Source organism: Sander lucioperca, chromosome 2 (genome assembly GCF_008315115.2).
Source record: "Sander lucioperca isolate FBNREF2018 chromosome 2, SLUC_FBN_1.2, whole genome shotgun sequence".
In the NCBI taxonomy this organism is placed as follows: domain Eukaryota; kingdom Metazoa; phylum Chordata; class Actinopteri; order Perciformes; family Percidae; genus Sander; species Sander lucioperca.
The window spans coordinates 4,031,882-4,052,874 of NC_050174.1; the positions used below are offsets into that span (position 1 = coordinate 4,031,882).

General features: G+C 39.2%; 2 protein-coding genes across 12 annotated transcripts; one reads left to right on the forward strand and one right to left on the reverse strand.

Annotated features, from left to right (window-relative positions):
* Positions 1-1,248: 1,248 nt before the first annotated feature.
* On the reverse strand, positions 1,249-5,566 carry LOC116054073 (cyclin-G2-like). 2 transcript variants are annotated; one of them, XM_031305392.2, is made up of 8 exons: positions 5,415-5,566; positions 4,715-4,838; positions 4,463-4,600; positions 4,047-4,297; positions 3,827-3,905; positions 3,634-3,732; positions 2,994-3,196; positions 1,249-2,106 (listed from the first exon to the last, which is right to left on the reverse strand). In XM_031305392.2, the coding sequence occupies exons 2-8, from the start codon at positions 4,835-4,837 to the stop codon at positions 1,995-1,997; spliced, it is 1,005 nt and encodes a 334-aa protein (XP_031161252.1). In that variant the 5' UTR covers position 4,838; positions 5,415-5,566; the 3' UTR covers positions 1,249-1,994. The 2 variants fall into 2 exon arrangements, with proteins under 2 accessions (XP_031161252.1, XP_035846716.1); XM_035990823.1 differs by lacking the exon at positions 5,415-5,566 and having other exon boundaries at positions 4,715-5,399.
* Positions 5,564-20,478, forward strand: LOC116054072 (coiled-coil domain-containing protein 158-like). Of its 10 annotated transcripts, XM_036009056.1 has the most exons (24): positions 5,564-6,109; positions 6,259-6,319; positions 6,809-6,960; positions 7,191-7,348; positions 7,504-7,613; positions 7,688-8,006; positions 8,109-8,161; positions 8,554-8,664; positions 8,816-8,897; positions 9,134-9,253; positions 11,680-11,850; positions 11,951-12,059; positions 12,117-12,166; positions 13,006-13,174; positions 14,390-14,542; positions 14,948-15,060; positions 16,627-16,785; positions 17,579-17,671; positions 17,881-18,003; positions 18,617-18,744; positions 19,027-19,089; positions 19,284-19,351; positions 19,802-19,960; positions 20,359-20,478. In XM_036009056.1, the coding sequence occupies exons 1-23, from the start codon at positions 5,989-5,991 to the stop codon at positions 19,915-19,917; spliced, it is 2,802 nt and encodes a 933-aa protein (XP_035864949.1). In that variant the 5' UTR covers positions 5,564-5,988; the 3' UTR covers positions 19,918-19,960; positions 20,359-20,478. The 10 variants fall into 10 exon arrangements, with proteins under 10 accessions (XP_035864949.1, XP_031161251.2, XP_035864939.1 ...); XM_031305391.2 differs by having other exon boundaries at positions 11,951-12,166; XM_036009046.1 differs by having other exon boundaries at positions 11,951-12,166; positions 19,030-19,089.
* Positions 20,479-20,993: the final 515 nt, after the last annotated feature.

A 20,993-nucleotide genomic window follows, 5' to 3' on the forward strand; every position in this document is an offset into this window, starting at 1 on the left:
TGTACCCTCTGATCTCTAATATAAGGCATTACTCAAGTAAATATGATATATATATTTCAGTGGCAATTATTGTACTTTTTTCTCCACTAACTTTAGTGACTTTGCAGAATTAGCTTTTTAATACAAAATATAATCAACAAAGAAATGTATTATTATAGTTATAAGGTATTATCTTATCCCCGGGGAGGAGCAGTAGGCTATCTAAAGTTAAAAAGAAAATTTAAATGTGCCTCACCTTTACCAGCTGCAACATTAAAGTGATGAACACGTGAATGCATCAATAAGTATGATGCAATGCAATAATATATATACATTATCCTGAAATGGGCCATTCTGCATGGTGAGTACTATTACTTTTGGTACTTCAAGTTTATACTTTTGTAATTTGTGAATGCAGGACTTTTACTAGTAACAAAGTATTTCCACACTGTGGTATTGCTATACTTTTGCTTAAAAGTACTTCTTCCACACTGATTTTGATTGAATTTAAGGTACTTGTAGCCTACTTTACTTAAGTAATTACAATTTATGGAAGGAAAGGAATGTTGTACTTTATACTTCACTTCATGTTTCACAGCAAGTTACTAGTTAGATTGTAGATTTAGATTATTAATATAAAATTAAATCAAGTAAATTATGATGTATTAATCATTTTATAAACTAAGCTGGAGCAGTGCATAAAGTAGTTAAAATTAGCTCAACGTTTACCAGGTGCAACATTAAAATGATTTAAACAGTGCATCAATAATTATAATTTTATAATAAATATTCTGAAATGGGCAATTCTTTTAAATTTTGAATACAATACTTTCACTTTACACTTATGGTATTGCTAACTTAGAGTACTTCTTCCATCACACAAAACAGGATCCACAACACATAACTAATGCATGACTCCTGATGGTTTTATGCATGAATTTCCATCACTTAAGAATGTGTTTCTTACGGCCATGTTTGTTGTTTAAGTCATTCTTTGTGTTTGTCTTAAGGACACGTATATTTTTATGGAAAAAAGTCTGCTGATGTTACAGTTCTTCAGTATACGTCATTTAAACCACTCAAATGAACCAGAATAAATCAGTGTTTCAGGCTGGTCTCAAAGGGCCAACATACATTATCAATGACAATACTCTTCTTGACCCATACTGATTGCTGGTCTGACAGAATTCCCTTTAAATACAAGTGTGAACATTAAAATAACTTTTTAAAATTCAAAATACAACAAGTGAATTGAAACAGAAAAAGATGTGGTAGATAAAAAGATTTATTTTTTATTATTTGGAAGGATTAATTCTGACCCTTCCAACATCCACATTATTTCCAAATACAACACACATTATGTAGCATTCACAAATTTTTTACTCCTTTTTTACATGTTATATACATTTTTTTTAAACATTTTTACAGTAAGCTTATTTTGGTAAACATAGAAAAATCCATTCATAATCACATATTTCAATGTATCCATGCATATACAGTCTGATAATTTCACACTACAATGTCCTATATGTCACATTAGGATTGTGTACATACGTATAACATACGCTTGCAGAATACTGTCTATATGTATGGTACTGAGTATAAAAACAGGTTTAAAAAAAAGATTGAGGATGTGCTAGTGTGTTAGATGGTACTATTCAACAGTGAGTGTACCTCACGACTGACATACACAAGTTCTAGGTTGTTCTTCACTGCTTTTCCTGGAATGTGCCGGCTTGAATACAAACAAATCCAAAGAAGACATTCAGAAGCAATGCCATCAAGCTGCCAAGATATTGCAATTTTCCATTTTGCATTTATAAGATATGTTTTTTTAACATTAAAGACACAGACAGTAAACTGAATCAACAGGCACTTGATTGAAACCTGTCACTTGTTGTACCTATACAGTGATGAAACAAGTGAAATACAGGTTTTCTCAGAAACACGGTGACCACCCTAAATCCGATCAAGGGACAAATACACATCTGTCCCTTCTGCACAATGAGGACTCATCACTTTTTGCGGTTGAGAAAGGCGGAGGGGAAGAAGGCTCCTTCGCCGTCACTTCCTGGCGAGCCGCATGGGCTCTCTTCTCCACAGCTCATGTCCTCACAGGAGTCCTCACTAGGAGAGAATGGAAGGCTTAATACTCTGTGCTTCAGGGTGGAGCTGAAACAACTAGCTGATTAATCAATGACTGAACAGCCATGTTGTATATGTACGTCTTGAGAAAAGAACCCTACTGTTTTCGGCTTGGTGAAAAACACAAAGCCTGTGTTACAAACAGGAAGTATGGAGTTTAAAAGATGTGGCTTTTTACAGGGAGGGTCTAATGAATAGATGCCTTTGAACAGTGTTTTTAGAGCATGACTCATACTAGAAACTAAGAGTCAGGGTACAGTATGTCAGCGCCTGCAGCTTCAATTTGACCATTCTTTTAAAAAGTCTATCTCTTGTGAGACCCCTAACTTAACAGAAGTGCAGTACAACATTTCTGGAATGCCCATTTAATCTGCAACAATTTTGCTAATTGATTAAGTCACATATCAAGCATTAATTGATTGTTTTTTGGATGGTTGATGGGACTAAACAAGACAACTTGGTTTCTGGGATGGACAGACTAAAAGATTGATCTAAAAGAGACTAAAAGATTGATCCAAAAAATAATTGATAGATACTGTTAGTTGCAACGCTAGTTCAGAGTTATACCAACTAAGGCAATAAGGCCAGAGTGATATATTAAATTGTAGCAAATGAAGACTGTCTTCTCCAGTACTCCTTTAACCATTTGTGTATCCAGTTCAACTCTAAAATTAAACCTTTTTTTTTTTTAAATTAGTGTTAGCAAATGCAATTTTTCTGAATCATGAATTTGAGGACTTCTGCAGACTTAAGAGATAGTCAATTGCCATTCAGGAATGACAATTGTGTCAATATCTAACCATCACAGCACAGTTTATTCAGTCAGGCAAATTGCAGCATGAAGGAAATGGAAAAACTGGACTATTAACCTCTCACTCTCGTCCCAGCTCCCCTCAGGAATAGTTGGCAGGCCGGGCACACTGAAGTGATTGGCCTGAAGATTCTGTGCTGTTCTCCTGGAAACGATCCAAACAAGCTTTTTGTTGTCTGGTTTGTTACATTCGCTTGAACAGTATTCAGTCATGCATTGGGCCACAAGTTCCTTCCAGTGGAGCAACTCGCTGTCGCTGATCTGTGAAAAAGACGAACAGGAAACATCGGAAGACAAAAATAGTCTTAAAATATGCTGCCATCAACAAGTGTTTTTCCACATACTATATGTGCACGTGGTCGTGTAGTGACATTGTCGTGCCACATTGTACAATTTCAACACAAGTATTACTAATACAAAGCAGATATGTGTAAATGTTGGAACTGGAGGAGTAAAGAAACAACACTTTAGCATATTAGCCACAAGTAAATGCTGCTCACTATTATAGTATCAATGGTAAACTGAATATCTTTCAGTTTTAGACAACTGGTTGGACAAAACAAGATATTTGAAAACATAACCGTGGTCTTTAATAACTTGCAGTGGCCATTTTTCAATATATGCAGACATTTTATAGAGCAAATAATGTTGATTAATTGAAAAAACAATCGGTTGTTGCAGCCCTACTCTTGTTATACCTTTAGGTGTCTTTGAAATTGCTGTACAATCTTCAACAAGGTGATGGACTGGAGGGCTTCAAACTCTTGAGCAATGAGGGACAGCGCCAGCACTGATGGCTGAGAAGGAGAAAAACAGCAGATTAATAAATCCCATGACTCAAAGTGTGAATGCTGCTATGCTGTGAAATTTTCACCTGAGAACATGCCTTACTTTTGCTTTAGAGAAAACAAGCCGGCATAAGCAGGCTTTTAGCTGGGCTTCCAGTCTCCCAATGCTTGGGATCTCCTCCCTTAAAATATACAGTAGAGGGAGCGGAATGTGATCCGCCAGTACAAAGCTCATAAAGCAGAATCAATTTGACCAACTCCATGCAAACTGGAGCAATGCGTCAGCAATAACAACAATAAGCAAATTAAAATAAAATCTTTACCTTGTAGCAGATAGGGATGTAAAGGCTGAGTAGTAGAGGTGTAGAAAAGTTAAGGCTGTCACTGTTTCGGGCTCCACACTGAGCTTCTCTGAGATGATCTTCTCCATACGACACAGGTCTGACACAGTGAACTTGCTTTGACTGATGCGGATGAGTTCACGCGTAGGTGAGACATTGTTCTCTTCCTCGACCATTTTGGCTGCAATGTGAAGACAGCAGACTCCAATACAGGGCAAGTGTTTGGGCTGCACCTGACACAATGACACAACAGTGATAAGCGTGAGTGAATATCCCATGGTTCAAAGTCAAGCAAGGACATTGTGGTCGTGTTTTCTTCTTACTAGTGACAGAAATGTGATATAAGGGATGCAAAGTTCTAACTTGAAACAACATGTTATACTTTGTTAAATTCCTACCTTCATAATGGAGAGGAATCTATCAAGCAAATTGACAGCTTGAACAAACGTTTGTGTGCTGTATCCAAAGAAACTGGTCAGGCCCCACAGTTCTTCCACTCTGGCGTCTCTGCATTTTGCAGACACTCCACTGTGATTCTGAAAATAAACCACTATATATTAGATAGACATCACTGGGAACAGAATATATTTTTAGCAGTCCCATAAGCCTTCACAGACAACCAAAAATGTCAAAGTGGGTCAGTGGGTAACCTCTGTGGAAGCCGACTCCATCAACTTCAGGCCAGCCTCTCTGGGAACAAAGTTGTACTCGTTTGCACGACATGACTTCAACTCTTTCAAGAGCAAGCTGTCAATGGCTTGAAGATCCCTCATCCTGGAAAACAACGTATTTAAATGGCTCTGCATTGCATGCAAACAAAAGGTCACAACAACTGTTTCCCCAAGTAGAGCGAGGGGGGCTTATAAATGTTGTCTCCAAAACCACACCTACTGGGTGTCACATATCAGTGGAAGATCCCCCCCCACCGCTCAAAAACTACACATTCCTGAGCCTATTTAATCATAACACAGTTGTTACAATATAATACACTGATTAATGTCAATACTGTGCAAAAATATGCTTAAGCAAAAATAATTAAACACTCACAAAAGCTAAGTTAATGTAGTCTGGGCTAGCTTTAAAGGGACGTTAAATGTTTGCTGAACAGAATTTAGGTCACCCAAGTTAATCATTCATAACATGTTTACTATAAACCTTATACCATTTCATAAGAGGTTGAATTAATAGATGTAGGCTTTTAACTGTATTCGCCTCTTAAAAGAATACGTTCGGGGTAAACAACATCTATAAATGCCAAAAAGCTGCAGACGTCACAAACACAAATAATGTCAATATAGCTAGCTAACGTTAGCTTGCTAGGCTGCGTAAATCCACAAACCGTCGTCTTACCTTGTCCAGAAGCCGCCGACGTGCAGGATAATAATAGCGATGCAACTTAATTACACTTTTCAGTTCTTCATGTTTCCATTTTGATTATGATGATGGTCGGAATATGTTAAAAACAAAATCCTTGATCCCTGCTGAAAAAAATAGGGTCCGCCCTGAAAAAACAAACGACAATGACCATCATGCATCACTGGAAACGCCTTTGCCCTGCGTCACAACTGTAGAGGGTTAGAACGGATGTTGACGGATTATTTCAAAGTGTCGGCGCTAACGTTACATATGCTACGATTTCAATATCAGCTTTACTTAATCGAATATCCGACTAATCTAGCCAGTCAAACAATGTTAACTAGGTTAACTAGTAGCGCAGAGATACACCAAATTATTGGTAGCATAACGCTAGCTAGGAATTAGCCACGGATGCTGTTTCCATGGTGATGGAACTTTACGTTTAACGACAATTTACTGACTACCGTTAGCTGTTGATGTTAGCTTCGAGGATGTATAACTTAGCTATTTAGCGTAACCTAATAGCCAGTTAACTACACCGACCGCTTGATTACCCATGTGAGCAGAGATGTCATCGGAGTTTCAGCCCTCCGATCGTCAGACTATTCCTCTTTTTAGCAACAATGGCGCTCACGCTCAATTACCACCGAAATATAACGTTACTAAACTAACACAAGCAGGAACAACGGGTAAGTTAGCTAGCTAGCTATGTTAACTAGTAGAAGGCAGTGGGAATCTCTGTTAGGTTAACGTTACTTACTCAGCGGGCAGTGTTGTTAACTTGCTGTTATTTAGCTAATTATTAAGTTGTTAAGGTAATTTGTTCAACTTTCTTTAGATATCTATGATGACGCCTCTTCTCGGCTGAGATTTAACAGCCTGACACTGGATGAATTGAGGTAACTAAAACTCTTCATGTAGCTAATATTAAAATGCCAGCTGTTTTATAGCAATCAGCTCATTTATATTTATATTTCAGCTCAACTCCCAACCCATGAGCAGCCATTGCTTTAGCTTAATATTTATTTTGATTTGATTCAGAAATGGATCTACAATCCGAGGGACAACGTAACAGGGGCCCAAGTTATTAAAAGACAGACACAAAACATGTAACATAAACTAAACAGTATGATCAAAGTAAATACATCAGTCCAAATTAACAACAACATGTCCACATCAAAACACACTGTAAATAATACTAAACAAAGTGATGGCTCAAGTTTTCACCTTACTCCATTGATACTGTAAGCCCTGACTTCCAAAAGTCCCTTTCATGTTTGTCTACTTGGCATTTAAAGGAAGGCTGTTCCACAGTGCTATGGCATCACTATGGATTATACTCTCCATCCCTCCTAATTTATTTTCTTCCATTTTTTTTTTGTTTACAGTGAGGAGCTTAATAGGCGCACTAAGGAAACCCAGAGGCTTCAGGAAGAGGTGGAAAACGCAACCAAACTAACATTGGAGAGGTTTGCCTGCACATATGGCATCAACAGCTCACCTGGACAAAGCTGCCACAACCACAGGAGGTTTGATGTCTGTGAGTACGAGCAGTGTCACACAACATTTTGTTTGTGCAGCCAGAAAGATGAAAAAATAACGTGTTAAGTTAGGGCTTATGATTTTAACTTTAAACAACACCCACATTATGATACAATGACTCCAAGTGGTAAAGCTAAATGTTCATCTAAAATCTAAATCACCTGACTAAATATACAAATGTTTAGGAAAAAAACACTGGGAAAAAAACTTCCTTTGCCTTTTTGGCAGATGACTCACCTGGGAATACCATTCTTACAACCGACCAGCAGGCAGTGACTCAGCCCCTGGTCTTAAACCAAGGGGATATCAGCTCTCCTGGAAAGAAGGTGTTTGAAAATGCAGTAGAAGACTGTCTTCAACAGCTGTCTGACTTGCAGCTCCACAAGGTTTATCTTTTTATTTCAGTGGCTGTTACATTTGCTTCATCACCAGCCAAAAAACAATTGTAATCTAATGATTGGCAGGTGGACAAAAAGTTAATTTCCAATCCTGCTTGGTAATGCTTTCTCTATAATGTACTATTTTACCCTCTCAAACACAGACACACGATCAACCTGAACAAGAGCCATTCAGTTTTGACAAAGCTATCGTGAACTTGCAGACTAAGTTGCACAAAGTCCAGAAGGAGAAGGACGACCTGTCCAACCTCAGGTGAAGACGCTGATACAATTTTACTCCTGTAAGTGTTTAATATCACTTTGACCCACAGATCTTTTTATTCGTAGATTGAAGGATTCAAGGGTACACGTTGGTCAGATGGAAAAGATGCTGTGCATGTTGGAGGCGCTCCAAAACATCCAAAGGGCCGAGGACCAGAAGCTGCAGGAGACGGAGGAGGAGACGTTGGCACTTAACAGGAAAATAGAGACATTGGAACAAAATGTAAAGGAGATGTACTCACTTAAATCTCACGAGACACAATGTGGACACAACGCCATCACCAGTCCTGATGTCGCCACTAGTTCTAGACAGCTATCCCCAGCTGCTAAGAAAACTGAGGATTTTAACGATGAGACAGACGAGGTACAGGAGAGACTTTTTTTAGTAAGTACTAGAAGTGATTTACGGATCATGTTAAGTGTACTTTAAGACTTAGACTTTTCCTCCTGGTATGTCTAATATCTTTTTTCATCTGTTTTATGGCAGTCAAAACATCTGGGGAGTGAGGAATGCAGTGGAGTAAATAAGCAAAAAGAAAGGTAATGTAATAGAGAGCTGCAGCAATTAGTCGATTAATCATTTAGTCAATCGGAAGAAAATGACTCCGCAACTATTTTGATTATAGATTAATCATTTCAGTCACTTTTCAAGCAAAAAAAAGCCAAATATTCTCAGGTTCCCACTTCTTAAATGTGAAGATTAGCTTTTTTAGTCATATGATAGAAATACAAACATCCCAACTTGATTGCCATAGTTACCAGCTACAGCTGCTTACCTGCTCCATATCAAATTATGGTGTTTTTTGTATTGCTTCATCCCTTCCAACTATTGTAGGCTATCTGCCATGCTCCATTGTGCATCATAAATATAGTATTATTATTATTATTTTTCTTAAACAGCAGTGTTCACTCTTCACATTGCTCTGTCCTAGAATGGAAGACCTAATTGCAAGTCTTGGCCAGGAGATGGCGTTGTTGACTGCCAAACTGAGCTCATCAAAAAACAACAGTGTCAGTTTAAGTGTCAAGTTGGAGTTGCTAAAGTAAGTGTTGTTCCCAAATCATTTGTGGCTGTTTTTTTTTTTTTTTTTTAAAAAGAGACTTTGCCGTCTAAGGCCACTTAACTATATAATCACACAATGTTGAATTTCTGAGTCAGTGACACACCAAAAAAATAAATAATTCTATGCCCAGGAAACTTGCAGAGAGACAGACATCACTGCACCAGTGTCAGGTCAGTGAACTTGAGTCAACCCTCTGGAGCCATACAGATAAGGTAAGGAAGAATGTTATGAGCAATAATGTAAGCAATGAGATACTGAAGCTGCTAAACAGTTATATTAACCAGCCATATTTATCTAATTCACTAGATATGTATAACTCAGTCAAACCACAGTAGCTTAAAGATTAGACAAACACAATGTGGAGAAGCAACACTGATAAAACTCCTGTCTTCCTCCTATGCCAGAATGACAACTTTAATAATATTTGATTTGATTTGTGACATTGCAGGTTTGTTGTCTGGAGCAGCAGCTCATTGAGGCTCAGTCCCAGCTGGTGGACGCCCAAAGAGAGAGAGAGCGATCTTTACAACAGGCAGAGGAGCTTCGGTCTCAGCTTGGCCAACTTAAGGTGCTGCAGCAAAACTGTGAATGTGAAAAACAAGCAATTTTCCTCTTTCTGTTGTTATCATACCCAAAGTAACTTATAGTATACAGTAGATGCATGTTTACCATCACTCTTTAAAGTGGAAACTGAAGTGTCAGGTTGACTTTACATGATTCAGTACAAATCATACTTAAGTTCTGTGTAGTATAATTATGATGGAGCAACGTAAAGGGCTGGATGTGTGCAATCTGCTGGTAAAACAGTTTAAGACATTGGTGGGAAGAGTCAAAGATGATTGCCAGGCTCAGGTGGAGGATTTGGTAAGGTGATGGACTTTGCTGGTAGAGGTGTCCTGACCGAGGCGGTGCTGTCTGTCCTAATAATGTCCTCTATAGAGCTCAACAGTGTGGTTTCGGAAGTAAAAATCCCATTTATTTTCTCCATAAAGATTTTGACTATTTGCCAGTATGTCTAAACCATCCAAGGTAGACTGACCACGAGCTACGAGGTTGTGAAACGAAAGTTTCTGCTCCTGTAGAAACACCAAGTCTGTATGAAATCAACCTTGTTTTAAGAAAAACATGTTTTATATGCGATCTTATGGAGAGATACTACACTACCCACCATCCTAAGCGTAATGGCGACATCTCTGGTTGGTGGAACTCACTGTTACCATGGAACTAGATGTTTACGGAACCCGCAAACATCTAGAACGAGGTGCTATGGTTGTTTCTGTATCTACTTGTACCTTTTTAGGGCTGTAACGATACACCAAACCCACAATTCGGTTTGTATCATGTTTTTTGACCCACAATTTGATACAAACCTCGATTCTTTCTTTCTTTTTTTTTCTTTTTTTGGGGGGGGGGGGTTGGAGGAGAGTTTTACTCAGTAAACATAATACAACTTTTCTCTGCCACATGGCATCGTTTTGTCATTGATTACATGCCACTTTGCAACACAGTAATACAACAGAGACCTTATTTATTGATATTGATTGATTTCAATATTGATCGATCCAACACCAAAGATTCTTTTGTACCTTAAAATAATGTTTCCAAAAATGAGACATAAGAATAATGGTAATGGTAACGTTAATGGAAAGTTCCGCTTCCAACCTGTAGAGGGACCGAAGAGGAAAAGTGCTTTGGTGTTGCTTTAGTGCCGCGTTCTATTTACCTCGGAACTCGGAAGCCGGAGCTGGGAATGACGTCATACCCGAGTTGAATGCGTTCCATTTAAAAGTCGGATTTTCATTATTTTCATCAGCTCTAGCCCGGTTAGCTATTGTTTGCAATACCAGTTGATAACAACGCATTACGCCGTTTTTTGTGCATGCAAACAGCGTAACATGTCCACAAACAGAAGTTGAACATGCCTGTGTGAACGACTGATTTAGTGACACAAAAAAGACAGAAGTGCTTATAACTTTATGTTACTGCAGCTTTCACTGTTGATACAGGGGGCAGCCATGTTAGATTTTGAACTCGGGCTACTGCGAGGTTGTCCAAGTTCCGAGCTCGGAAATCTGAGGTCAGGGGGCGTGTTTCTGACTTTGACCTCGGAAAATCCGAGTTCCGAGGTAAATAGAACGCGGCATAAGGTTAGCCTACTATAAAGTTGCTGGTTGACACGTAGCTAATGCTAATGCTTGGTCTATAACATTAGCTAATTCTTGGTGGGTAACATAAGATTACGACATCATTCAACACGCTCAGTTATTTTTAGTATGATTGTTTTGACCACGGTTAACAACTCTGGGCTAACCCACGAATTCATCAGAACAGAACAGTGTGACGTCATGGGAGCGCCGTAACTATTTATACTCGCGCGTGGTGGTCGCGACACTAGTTGCAGTCTTCTCCTGAACAGAGGTGTCGCAACTGAGGAAACGCTACCGACTTTGCTATATCTACGGACTAGAAGAAGAAGAAAAGGTAAACAACGCAGAACTGGCCAGAATCTGGCGGATGTTGAGAGATGACTTCGTACAATTTCCTAAAGGGGCTGAATGGAAAGAGATTTCTCAAATTCCATCGTGCTTATGGCCGTGTGTGACGCGAGAAATTGTTTCACCTTGGTGGATATTGGTGCTTTCGGCCGTGAGAGCTTGCCCTCGAACTCGTCCATGCTTCCTGTTTCCGCTTTGTCGTGCGACCTCTGGTCGCACACTTTAAATCCTGGCGCGGCAGCAAGATCTACGTCATTTTGATGTCACATTGTCGCGTGACAGGTCGGGAACGGCAACTGTAAAGAGGCCTTTACAGCAGTTTACTGAACTGTCGGGAAACAGACCCAGGTACCCGAGTCAGAACAGCGGCCATTCGTAACGTTACTCCTCCGTTAGCGTTACCGGTGTTCGTGCCAAAAATCTCCTCCCTTTTATTTACTTTATCTTTTTGTCGTTTTAAAAACAATCAGCCCACTGTGCCTCCTCCTTTATCCTCTAGAGGTGCGGTGAGCAGCAGCAGGGTGATCTCCAGGAGGAGGTGAAGGCCCTGAGAGGACAGCTGGAGGCGGCTAGAGAGGAGAAAAGCTGCCTACAGGAGGGGAGGAAATCACAGGAACTCCTGGAGGAGAAAAACAAGGAACTCCAGTTTAGGCAGCAAGAAGCTCAGCACGTAAAGTTTTTAGAGGAGAACATGCATTATGAATCTTGCGTTTACTATGTGCCCATTTTGAGGCTCAATCATTGAACTTAAGCTTAACTGGTTTTTCCAGCACCTTGCCAGGTTGGAAGAGGCCCAAAGCCGATGCCAGGCCCTACATGCAGAAGTAGAGACACTGAGGCAGAGCCTGGGTGACCGAGAGAAGATGATAGAGAGCAGCATCCACATGACAGCGCAGCACCGCAGCACCATCGACGAACTTCACCAGGAGAACAGCCTCCTCAGCAACCAGCTAAACCAGCACAAGCTGGAGATTCAGCAGCTCAGGGTCAGGAGCATGGCAGACAACTTGATTGAAATATGATTACATAACTGAAGTAAAACCTTTCCCTATTAAGCCTTCAATTAGATTTTTTTTTTCTTCCGTTTTGACTTCCATACATCACTAGGGCTGCACAATTAATCGCAATTTTATCGAAATCGCAATATGGACAAGTGCAATATCCAAATCGCAGGGGGCGCAATATTTGTTAAATGCAAAATATGTGTCAAACCATTGTTTTTTCTTTCTTTTTTTATGCAGACATACAGAACAGAGAAATACAAACTGAACAAGAACAAAACCCTTCACCCACCCCCCACCCTCTGCGGTCTCGAGGAAAATAAAACCAATAAACAAACAGAAATCACACCTTGCCTGTGTCAAATCATATTCTACAGACTAAAGAAAAAAAATCTTTCTTTGGTAAAGATCCTCGCAAAAAATCACACTTCGGGGCAGCCTCTAGCTCACCCGTGCGCTGAGTCCTGCAGCAGCCCGGGTTTGAATCCGATCTGCGGCCCTTTGCTGCGTGTCATCCCCCATCTCTCTCCCCCTTTCATGTCTATCCACTGTCACTATAATAAAGGGAAAAGCCCCAAAAAATAATCTTAAAAAAAAAAAAATCACACTTCACTTCACTTTCAGTTTTCAATGAAAATGAGAATAATGATACAAAAATGATCATTCCCTCCAATATCGTGAATCATATCGTAATCGCAATATCAGTCAAAATAATCACAATTAGATATTTTCCTAATATCGTGCAGCCCTATAACTCACCTAGATCATGACTTACCTTACACTCTTTGTCTCTCTTCCTTCCTCTTGTGCCATATACTGTTTAGGCTGAATTGGACCGGCGTAATTCAGACCTGGCTGCTGCAGAGCACGAGAGGCGGCAGCTACAGGCCTCTGTGGCTGAACAAAGTCAGCGTGTCCAGGAGGAATCTCTGGAGAAACGACAGCTCACCATCCAGCTGGAGGTGCAGTGCATGCAGTTGCTCACCCTCACTAGTGAGTTGAGCTTTACTGAATGTGTATCACCACACAGGAGATGATCAATATCCAGCATATAAACAAAACTATGGTTGTGAAAACAAACTGAGCTGCATTTTCCTCACTATGATAATGAATGCATGCAACAAATAGTTTTTGTGTCTGGTCGTTTACATGACCTCATGGCGTTAACTTCAACTTCAACTTAATTTGTGTCCCCGAAGGGCGATTGGGTGTGCAGCAAGTATAAACACATACAAGACACATTAATACATACAAGGTATACACACAGTCAAGAGTGGGGTGGGGTTATTCAGACACATTAATCATCACCAATCCAGACATTCCATTATGTATGTATTCCCACCAGCATTTTACAGCACAAAACATATAGTGTCCCAGGAGATGTCCAAGAATTAGATAAAATACATGCACACAGCCTCACATAAATCCATATATAAACATCATATACAAATACAAACACAATCCAAGTTCAACAAAATCTTTATTTATGCAATAGTTCATATCAATTTCAAAAATTGTCTGATTCAGTTCATGAACGAATAAAATATAGTCTGTAATCCACAAAGTATAAGACTTTTGTCTATGTATGTATACAAGTAATTTTTTTTCTCCTATTCCATTCTTTGGAAATATATATATATAAAAAAAAAAAACATCGTCCAAAAAGTATTCAATCAAAGCTCCATCCTCAATTCTAATCAAAGTTTTTATGCCGGATGCATTATGTTTTCGGGTTGGCCGTCTCATTCTTGTGAACGTGATATCTCAGGACCCCCCCCCCAGGTCCAATTGGACTGAAGGATGAACTGATTCGATTTTGGAGGATTTGAGTTTTCCACCTAGTAAAGATCACAGTATTCTTTGGTTGTCCTCCTGGATAATAAAATATCCTTGTGTTCATTAATTACCATAACATATAGTATTCCATGTGGACTTTTACTGTATTGTATGTTACCTCCAGACATCAGACTAGTGGAACTAGATTTTTTTCATTCACCAGAAAATGACACAGTGCTGTTTCTAAAAAGTCAGCTCTTACAGTTTTTGCCAAATCAAATGATCCTCTTGTCCTGCTGCGTTAAACAAAACAACAAAGAACTATGTTTGGTATGTTTTCACTGTCAACACAAGCCCTTCCATTGCTGTGTGTGTTAAAGTGCGTTCCTCTCAGTGGATACGATGCGTGTGTTTGTGCGGGCATGATTTCAGAAAAGCACAAGGAGCTGCAACAGCTCCACAGCTGCAAGAACGAGGAGCACGAGGGTGTGGTGCTGAAGCTTCAGAGTCAGCTGAGGAACGCCCATGACGAGCTGGACCAGGTCGGGAGCACCCTGAGGACCCTGGAAGGAGCTGACGGACACGGTTAGATCCATGATACAATTTAATTTAAACTAAGACTTAAATAAAAGATCTCACATACAAAGAAACATCCTCTGATTTACATCCATTCTGTGATCAAGTGGACAGATAACAGCGATTTATTTGGATCTAAACTCAACCTAGGAATGCAGACAACTCTTAAGAAAACATTAGTGTAGTTCAATGAAGTTTCAAATATGAATTTATCCTCCTCTGCTGTATTCCAGTCTGAGAGATATAATCTGACGTGTGAACATTAACATATGTCCTTGATATAAAGCATGTGCAAAATTAAAGCTCTGGGATTTACAACATGTTCTGATATATTATGTGCATGATGTTCTTCTCGCTTGATCACCTCCTTGCCCTTTTTCTCTTTGTTTTGTGGTTTTGTCTCCTCCACCTCAGGCCTCCAAGTAGCCGTGGACATGCAGGAGGAGATCACTGCCAGGAGAGAGCAGGTGGACTCCCTGCAGGGCAAAATCCAACATTTAGAGGATATTTTGGACAAGTTGTACCAGGTAATAATCAATCACTGGCTTCTCTCCAGTCAAGTTCAGTTGAGATCTTCAGATATGGACAGTTTCTGTTACTCAAATTACGTTTTATTTTAACTAGTAATTTCTTTCTTTTTTTCAGATCTTGTAATCTTTAATAACTTAAAAAATGCTCCTTCATTTTTTCATTTTTTTTGTCTCAGTTTAGTTTTTTCTGGATGCCCAGAACAGCAGACTTGGCATCTCAGCTGTTTTTGATTTGATTTGATTTGATTTATTTAATTGTATCAAGAATGCCTTACATATGAATAAAAAAGACATCAAATACAATCGAGGATAAAAACACAATAAAGTCCAGGACTTATTTCCATTGTGGTCCTCAACACATAACATCAGGACAAGACAACGCATTCACAGAGTGTATAATAATAATAATAATAATAATAATAATGTTGACGAGTTAGCCATTCAGCTCATGAAGATCCAAATGTCTTTAATCGATAACAATAATAAGAACTGCTTACTTTGTAAGACATTTATTAATGACTTACTCGCTCTGACCCCTTAACAGTGACTTAATTTAAGCCAATTCATTTCATTTCATTTATTTATTTATCTCGAACAATCAACAATGTTGCAAGACAAAAAACAAAAAACATAAAATAAAACACAAACAATCAGAATCTAACAACAAAAAACAAGACAAAATAATAAATATAAAAGGGATTAGTTCGAGAAGGAGCAGGCGGAAGCAAATAGCTTATTTGGTTCTGCCCCTTATTTCATAAAATCATATTAATACAAAGTAAATAGATATGCCAATACAGCATACAATCTTTCGGTCTTACAATAACTTACAACAATACAATAATATACAACAACACCTTTAAATTACAAATTCCAATCCAATGTTTCAGTTTATTCTTTTCTGTATTGGTTAAGTAATGATTTCTTTAATCCTTTTTTTAACTGAATGATATTATGGCTCTGTTTGATGTCATTGTTCAGTCCATTCCATAAGGTCACCCCGCAAACTGAAACACACATGCTTTTAACAGTAGTTCGCACAAGAGGTTGCTTGAACGTACAATGACCTCTTAGATGATATCCCCCATCTCTTTCATTAAACATTGCACGTATGTTACATGGTAAATTATTTTCTTTAACTTTAAACATCAATTGTGCAGTTTTGAATGTAACAATGTCCATAAATTTCAGCAAATGTGAATTAAAAAACAGATGATTGGTGTGCTCATAATACCCGATGTGATTTATTATCCTAATTGCTCTTTTTTTTGCAAGTTGCTTTTGTAGGTATTTCCCCAAACTTCCACACAATATAACATATATGGTACAATAATTGTGCAGTCAGGTGCTTCCGGGGCAGAGTAGCTATTATACGTAAATCATAAAAAAAAAAAAAAAAAAAAAAGAATTGAGGACATTTAGTTTTAGTTTTATTTCTTGGACGCTAAATTGCTTTACTGGGACAACTTTGCCCACTCATACAAAATGCCCTACTCTAAAGCACTGTGTACATGTCAACACCATTAATTACATTTTTCTGTCGACTCTTCCTATCCTATCCAGGAGAAGCGCTACCAGAGCCTGGAGAACCAACGTCAGCTCGGGGAGCTTACCTTTGTCAGGGAGGAGAAGAGACAACTTGGCAACGAGCTGGAGGCCCTTCGCTCCAAAGATAAACAGTTGGGGGAGCGGATCAGCCAGCTGGAGGCAATCCTTCACAAGGTGGCACTCATTTACACTTTATAGTAGTCATTATATTATCAACAGATCTTATTTGGTGTTTAGAGAAGCCTGAATAAGGGGCAACCTCTAGCTCACCCAGTAAGAGCGTGCGCCCCCATGTAGGCTGAGGCCTTTGCAGTTCGAATCCGACCTGCGGCCCTTTGCTGCGTGTCATCCCCCATCTCTCTCCCACCTGTCCTGTCTATCCACAGTCCACTGTCACTCTGAAATAAAGGGAAAAAAAGCCCCAAAAAAATAAATCCCCCCCCACAAAAAAAGAGAAGCCTGAATAAGATGATGACAGACTGAAAAACATCAAATTTCAAGTCAAAACCGCACAAACCCATTTTTATTTGATTTTTTTTCAACAACGAAGTGTTGGTGGCATCCTCGTTTTGTGTTCGGTCGGTGAGTTTGGTTGCATTTCATTTCCCATCTCCCTTCCCCCTCATTTACCATCATTTTTTTACCGCTATGTAATAAAAGCATAAAATGCCCCCAAAAAATAGATAAGAGGTAAAATACAGTTAGAAAATGTCTTATAAATGGGCAGATGATCAGCAATTATCTTAAAACAGAAATATTAACAATATCTGAATAACTATTTTTACATTCTGAGAAATACTGTTATTTCACTTCATTCGTGAGGTTTGGCGTTATCATCTCCCTTTGGAACAAAACCAAAATGTTAGTTTATATATTCAGATAAATAAAGAACCTTATCTGTCCTGTTCTGTCTCTGTTTGTGTCCATCACTGTGTTGTTGTTTCATATTCTCTGTATCTTCAAAAAGATGTCAGAGAGCTTTGCGGACTGTCAAGATTTCATCCAGCTGCAGGAGCAGGACTTCTTCCGTCTGAAACTCCAACATGCCTTGGATTTGAAGGTAGAGCATATTACAGACAAAGGGTATCCACAAATACACAGTACAGTGTACAGTATACCCTTATTTAATGTAGATGTTTTATGTTACTGTACACTTCTTCTCATCATGCATGTTTTATAGTTATGTCTTAATCTACTCTGACTTATTCTGAGACTTTCATGTGTAAATGGAGCTGAGCTCCCTTCAACAAATGTCGATCTCATCTATAGGAGCTCCAAGGTCAAAATTTGCGCACAGCTCTGAATGTACCTCCACCTGACCTGGACTCCCCATCCCCGTCTGCACTCACTGCTCCACCCTTCTCCCAGCATGCCTCCAACACCCAGATCACGGTACAGTCAGGAACTCCTTATATCTCGCCTACCTCCTACGGTTCCAGCCCATCAAGTGCATGTGTGAATCATTGTTTATTTGGCTGCACAGACACAAGCTCAGCACATCTGCTCTGCCTTTAAATCAAAAACATACACAGCATTTCAGAGAAACCTAACTGTAAATCATCTCAACAAAGCAGTGGGATGGGCGCCCGGATAGCTTAGTTGGTAGAGCGGGCACCCACATAGAGAGGTTTACTCCTCGACGCAGCGGGCCCGGGTTCGACTCCGACCTGCGGCCCTTTGCTGCATGTCATTCCCCTTCTTTCTCCCCTTTCATGTCTTCAGCTGTACTGTCAAAAATAAAGGCTGAAAATGCCCAAAACATTATCTGTAAAAAAAATGAAAAGTTATAAACAAAGCAGTGGGTGTGTCTGTCATCAGTGTTAATACAGTTTTAAGTGTTTCTAGTGACTTAGGAGTAAAATATCTTGTTGCTAATTGTCACGTGTGAGATTGTATGTATTCCCATGTTTCTCTGTTGAAATGCAAGCTAATCCGACCAGCTATTTATAATGTTGAGCATCAGATAAACACAGCAGTGCATCGATATTGTCGTTCTCTCCTCTAGCAGGAGAGCCCCGCCTGGGAACTCAGGTCTCTAGTCAAAGAGTTGCGAGAAGTGATTTCGGAGAACCGCGGACCACACACAGATAACAGGAGGAGGTCTGCACCGGAGAGAGTACACAGTACCATGCTGTACGTCTGGCGCCGTTCCCACACACTGCAAAGATTAGCTTCGTTCCTGGGCTAGCTTAGGTCACACATCTGAAAATCATGTGATGCTACTAAGTGAGCAGGAAGTCCTACACGTTTAATTGACCATTGACCACACTGTTTCACTGTTTTTACTGTACTATATCATAGAAAGACTAGACAGGCTGTTGACCTTGTATAGCTTAAAACGCCTTTGTCTTAAGATATCTACTGTGGAATTTGTAATGTCTCACTGTATATTCTGATATCCCTCTGCACCCACAGCAGTACTGACAAGGCAGAAAAAGTAAAAGCTGGCTCCAGATTGAGAAGAAAAACCTGCAGCAGGTAGGGAAAGCACCCAAACCTAACCAACTCAGTGTTGTTGTTTGTTTGTTTTTATGTTTTAAGCATGACTTGTCTCGAGGCTATGAGACGCTCACACGATCTTACCACATGACCTTTTATACCTCATGCACGGCGCTGCAAAGTGCTACAGGCTGTGTGTAATGTGTGTCCGTTTGTGCATACACTGTGTACAGCGAGCCACGTTTCCTGAAGGCCGCTGAGCTCAACGGAAAAACGATCAACAGCAAATCCTTCAATGAGAGTGAGTTTTCTTAACTACTCCGTAGTTGTCATGCAATCCAACAACAACAAAATCCTTTCATGAATGCAGTGTTCATCTGCCATACAACATAATTCAATGATTAGCCTATCAACAGCAAATAAACTTATTTTAATAATTGATTAATCGTTCAAGTCATATTTTTTTCAACTATTCATGAGGATTTCCTGCTTTTGAGTTTTATGTCATTGGAGATTAATTGTATTTGAGATGAATTGTTGGGTGGGCAAAACAAGCAACTTGAAGATGTGACCTTGGCATTTTTTACTAATTTTCTGCCATTTTATAGAGCAAATAATGAAATAATGAGTAAATGATCAGCAGATGAATCAATAATAAAAATAATTAGTTGCAGCCTTACATTCGATAGACCGATTACATTTGTCAGCATCAACATTCAGTTCTCTAACATATAAATCATGAATTTTCTAGGCCGTGTTATTTCGAGTCCAGCGACTGCAGCGTGGTACACTTCCTCCCCACAGCTGCTCTCACTGGGCCGCAGGTCACCCGTCCACTCTCTCCTGACCTCTGACCCAAACAGCTGACAGTGACACAACACAACAGACCTGAGGCCGACCCCTCTTACCAGTAAGTTGTTAATATTTGTGCATCATATATACACAGACTGAGTCTTTTGTAGCCTTTTCTTCAAAAACTGTATATTACTATTATCACACTGTGTATTACTGAGAGGGGAGGCTGAGTAACATTCACGCAGAAGTCAAATTCACTTTAATACAGTTTATTAATAGCAATCATAAGGCAGAGAGACATTTTCCCATGAAATGTCATAGCACGCAAGTCTGATGTGTCAGGATGTAATGACGCAACAAAATCCATTTCAGCAACAGTAAAGTTCCCTGTTAGGCGTGTCCTTTAGCCACAGACATTTTTAAAACTGTGTAAATATTATTGAATGATCATAATCTCTGTAATCCCATTCCTCAGAATTACTTCAATTCACTTTTTTTTTTTTTGTCTTTCAGAAAGCTCCTTTTTTTCATTTTGAAAGACTCCCCAGATGAAGTTGTCAAAAATGCTTTCATGAACTCACCAATCAGGCTTGTGTTTCTGTAATTTATTGTTTAAATAAAGTCTATTAAAAATGATGTTTGAGTTGTTATTTTATTCCAGGAATCATACCAAATTAAAAAAGAACGTGTCTACTATATTTGCATTTTTAGCGGTACACAGTCAAACAAGCTTGTTACAAATATAGAGAAGATAGTTAACAATAATGCAGCATCTATATTTGCTGTTTAAGTTAATTTTAGGCATCAATTATCATAAAACCTCTAACCCCCACCCCCCCTCTGCTTATACACAGTGCTTAATTGTCTATGTTTCATTGTATACTAAAACAAAGACATTTCAAACACTTCCTCTTCCTTCTTTTTTTTTTTACAGTGGGGTTTTGAAGAGCATTGTAAACAAATGCTCTGAATACACCATACAAGGTACAAAGGTCTTTTGCAACCCCTCCTCTTAATATATAGTCTTGCCTTAAGCCTTGGCAGTCATAGTCCATTGTGGATTACATAACTCCTCACAGCTACATCTGTTTGAGCTCCTAATTCGGTCAACAGCCCAACTGTTTCACAAGGATCCAGGAAAAGCTCCT

Bases quoted from the DNA above. Each gene is read 5' to 3' on its own strand.
- LOC116054073 (XM_035990823.1), bottom strand. From the start codon at position 4,870: ATGCAGAGCCATTTAAATACGTTGTTTTCCAGGATGAGGGATCTTCAA. The intron at 4,298-4,462 runs GTAGGAATTTAA...TCATTGTGTCAG, and splicing joins GATTCCTCTCCATTATGAAG to GTGCAGCCCAAACACTTGCC. The intron at 3,197-3,633 runs GTATAACAAGAG...TCTTTTTCACAG, and splicing joins AATTTCAAAGACACCTAAAG to ATCAGCGACAGCGAGTTGCT.
- LOC116054072 (XM_031305391.2), top strand. From the start codon at position 5,989: ATGTCATCGGAGTTTCAGCCCTCCGATCGTCAGACTATTCCTCTTTTT. The intron at 17,672-17,880 runs GTAGAGCATATT...TCTCATCTATAG, and splicing joins AACATGCCTTGGATTTGAAG to GAGCTCCAAGGTCAAAATTT. The intron at 19,090-19,283 runs GTAGGGAAAGCA...CACTGTGTACAG, and splicing joins AGAAGAAAAACCTGCAGCAG to CGAGCCACGTTTCCTGAAGG.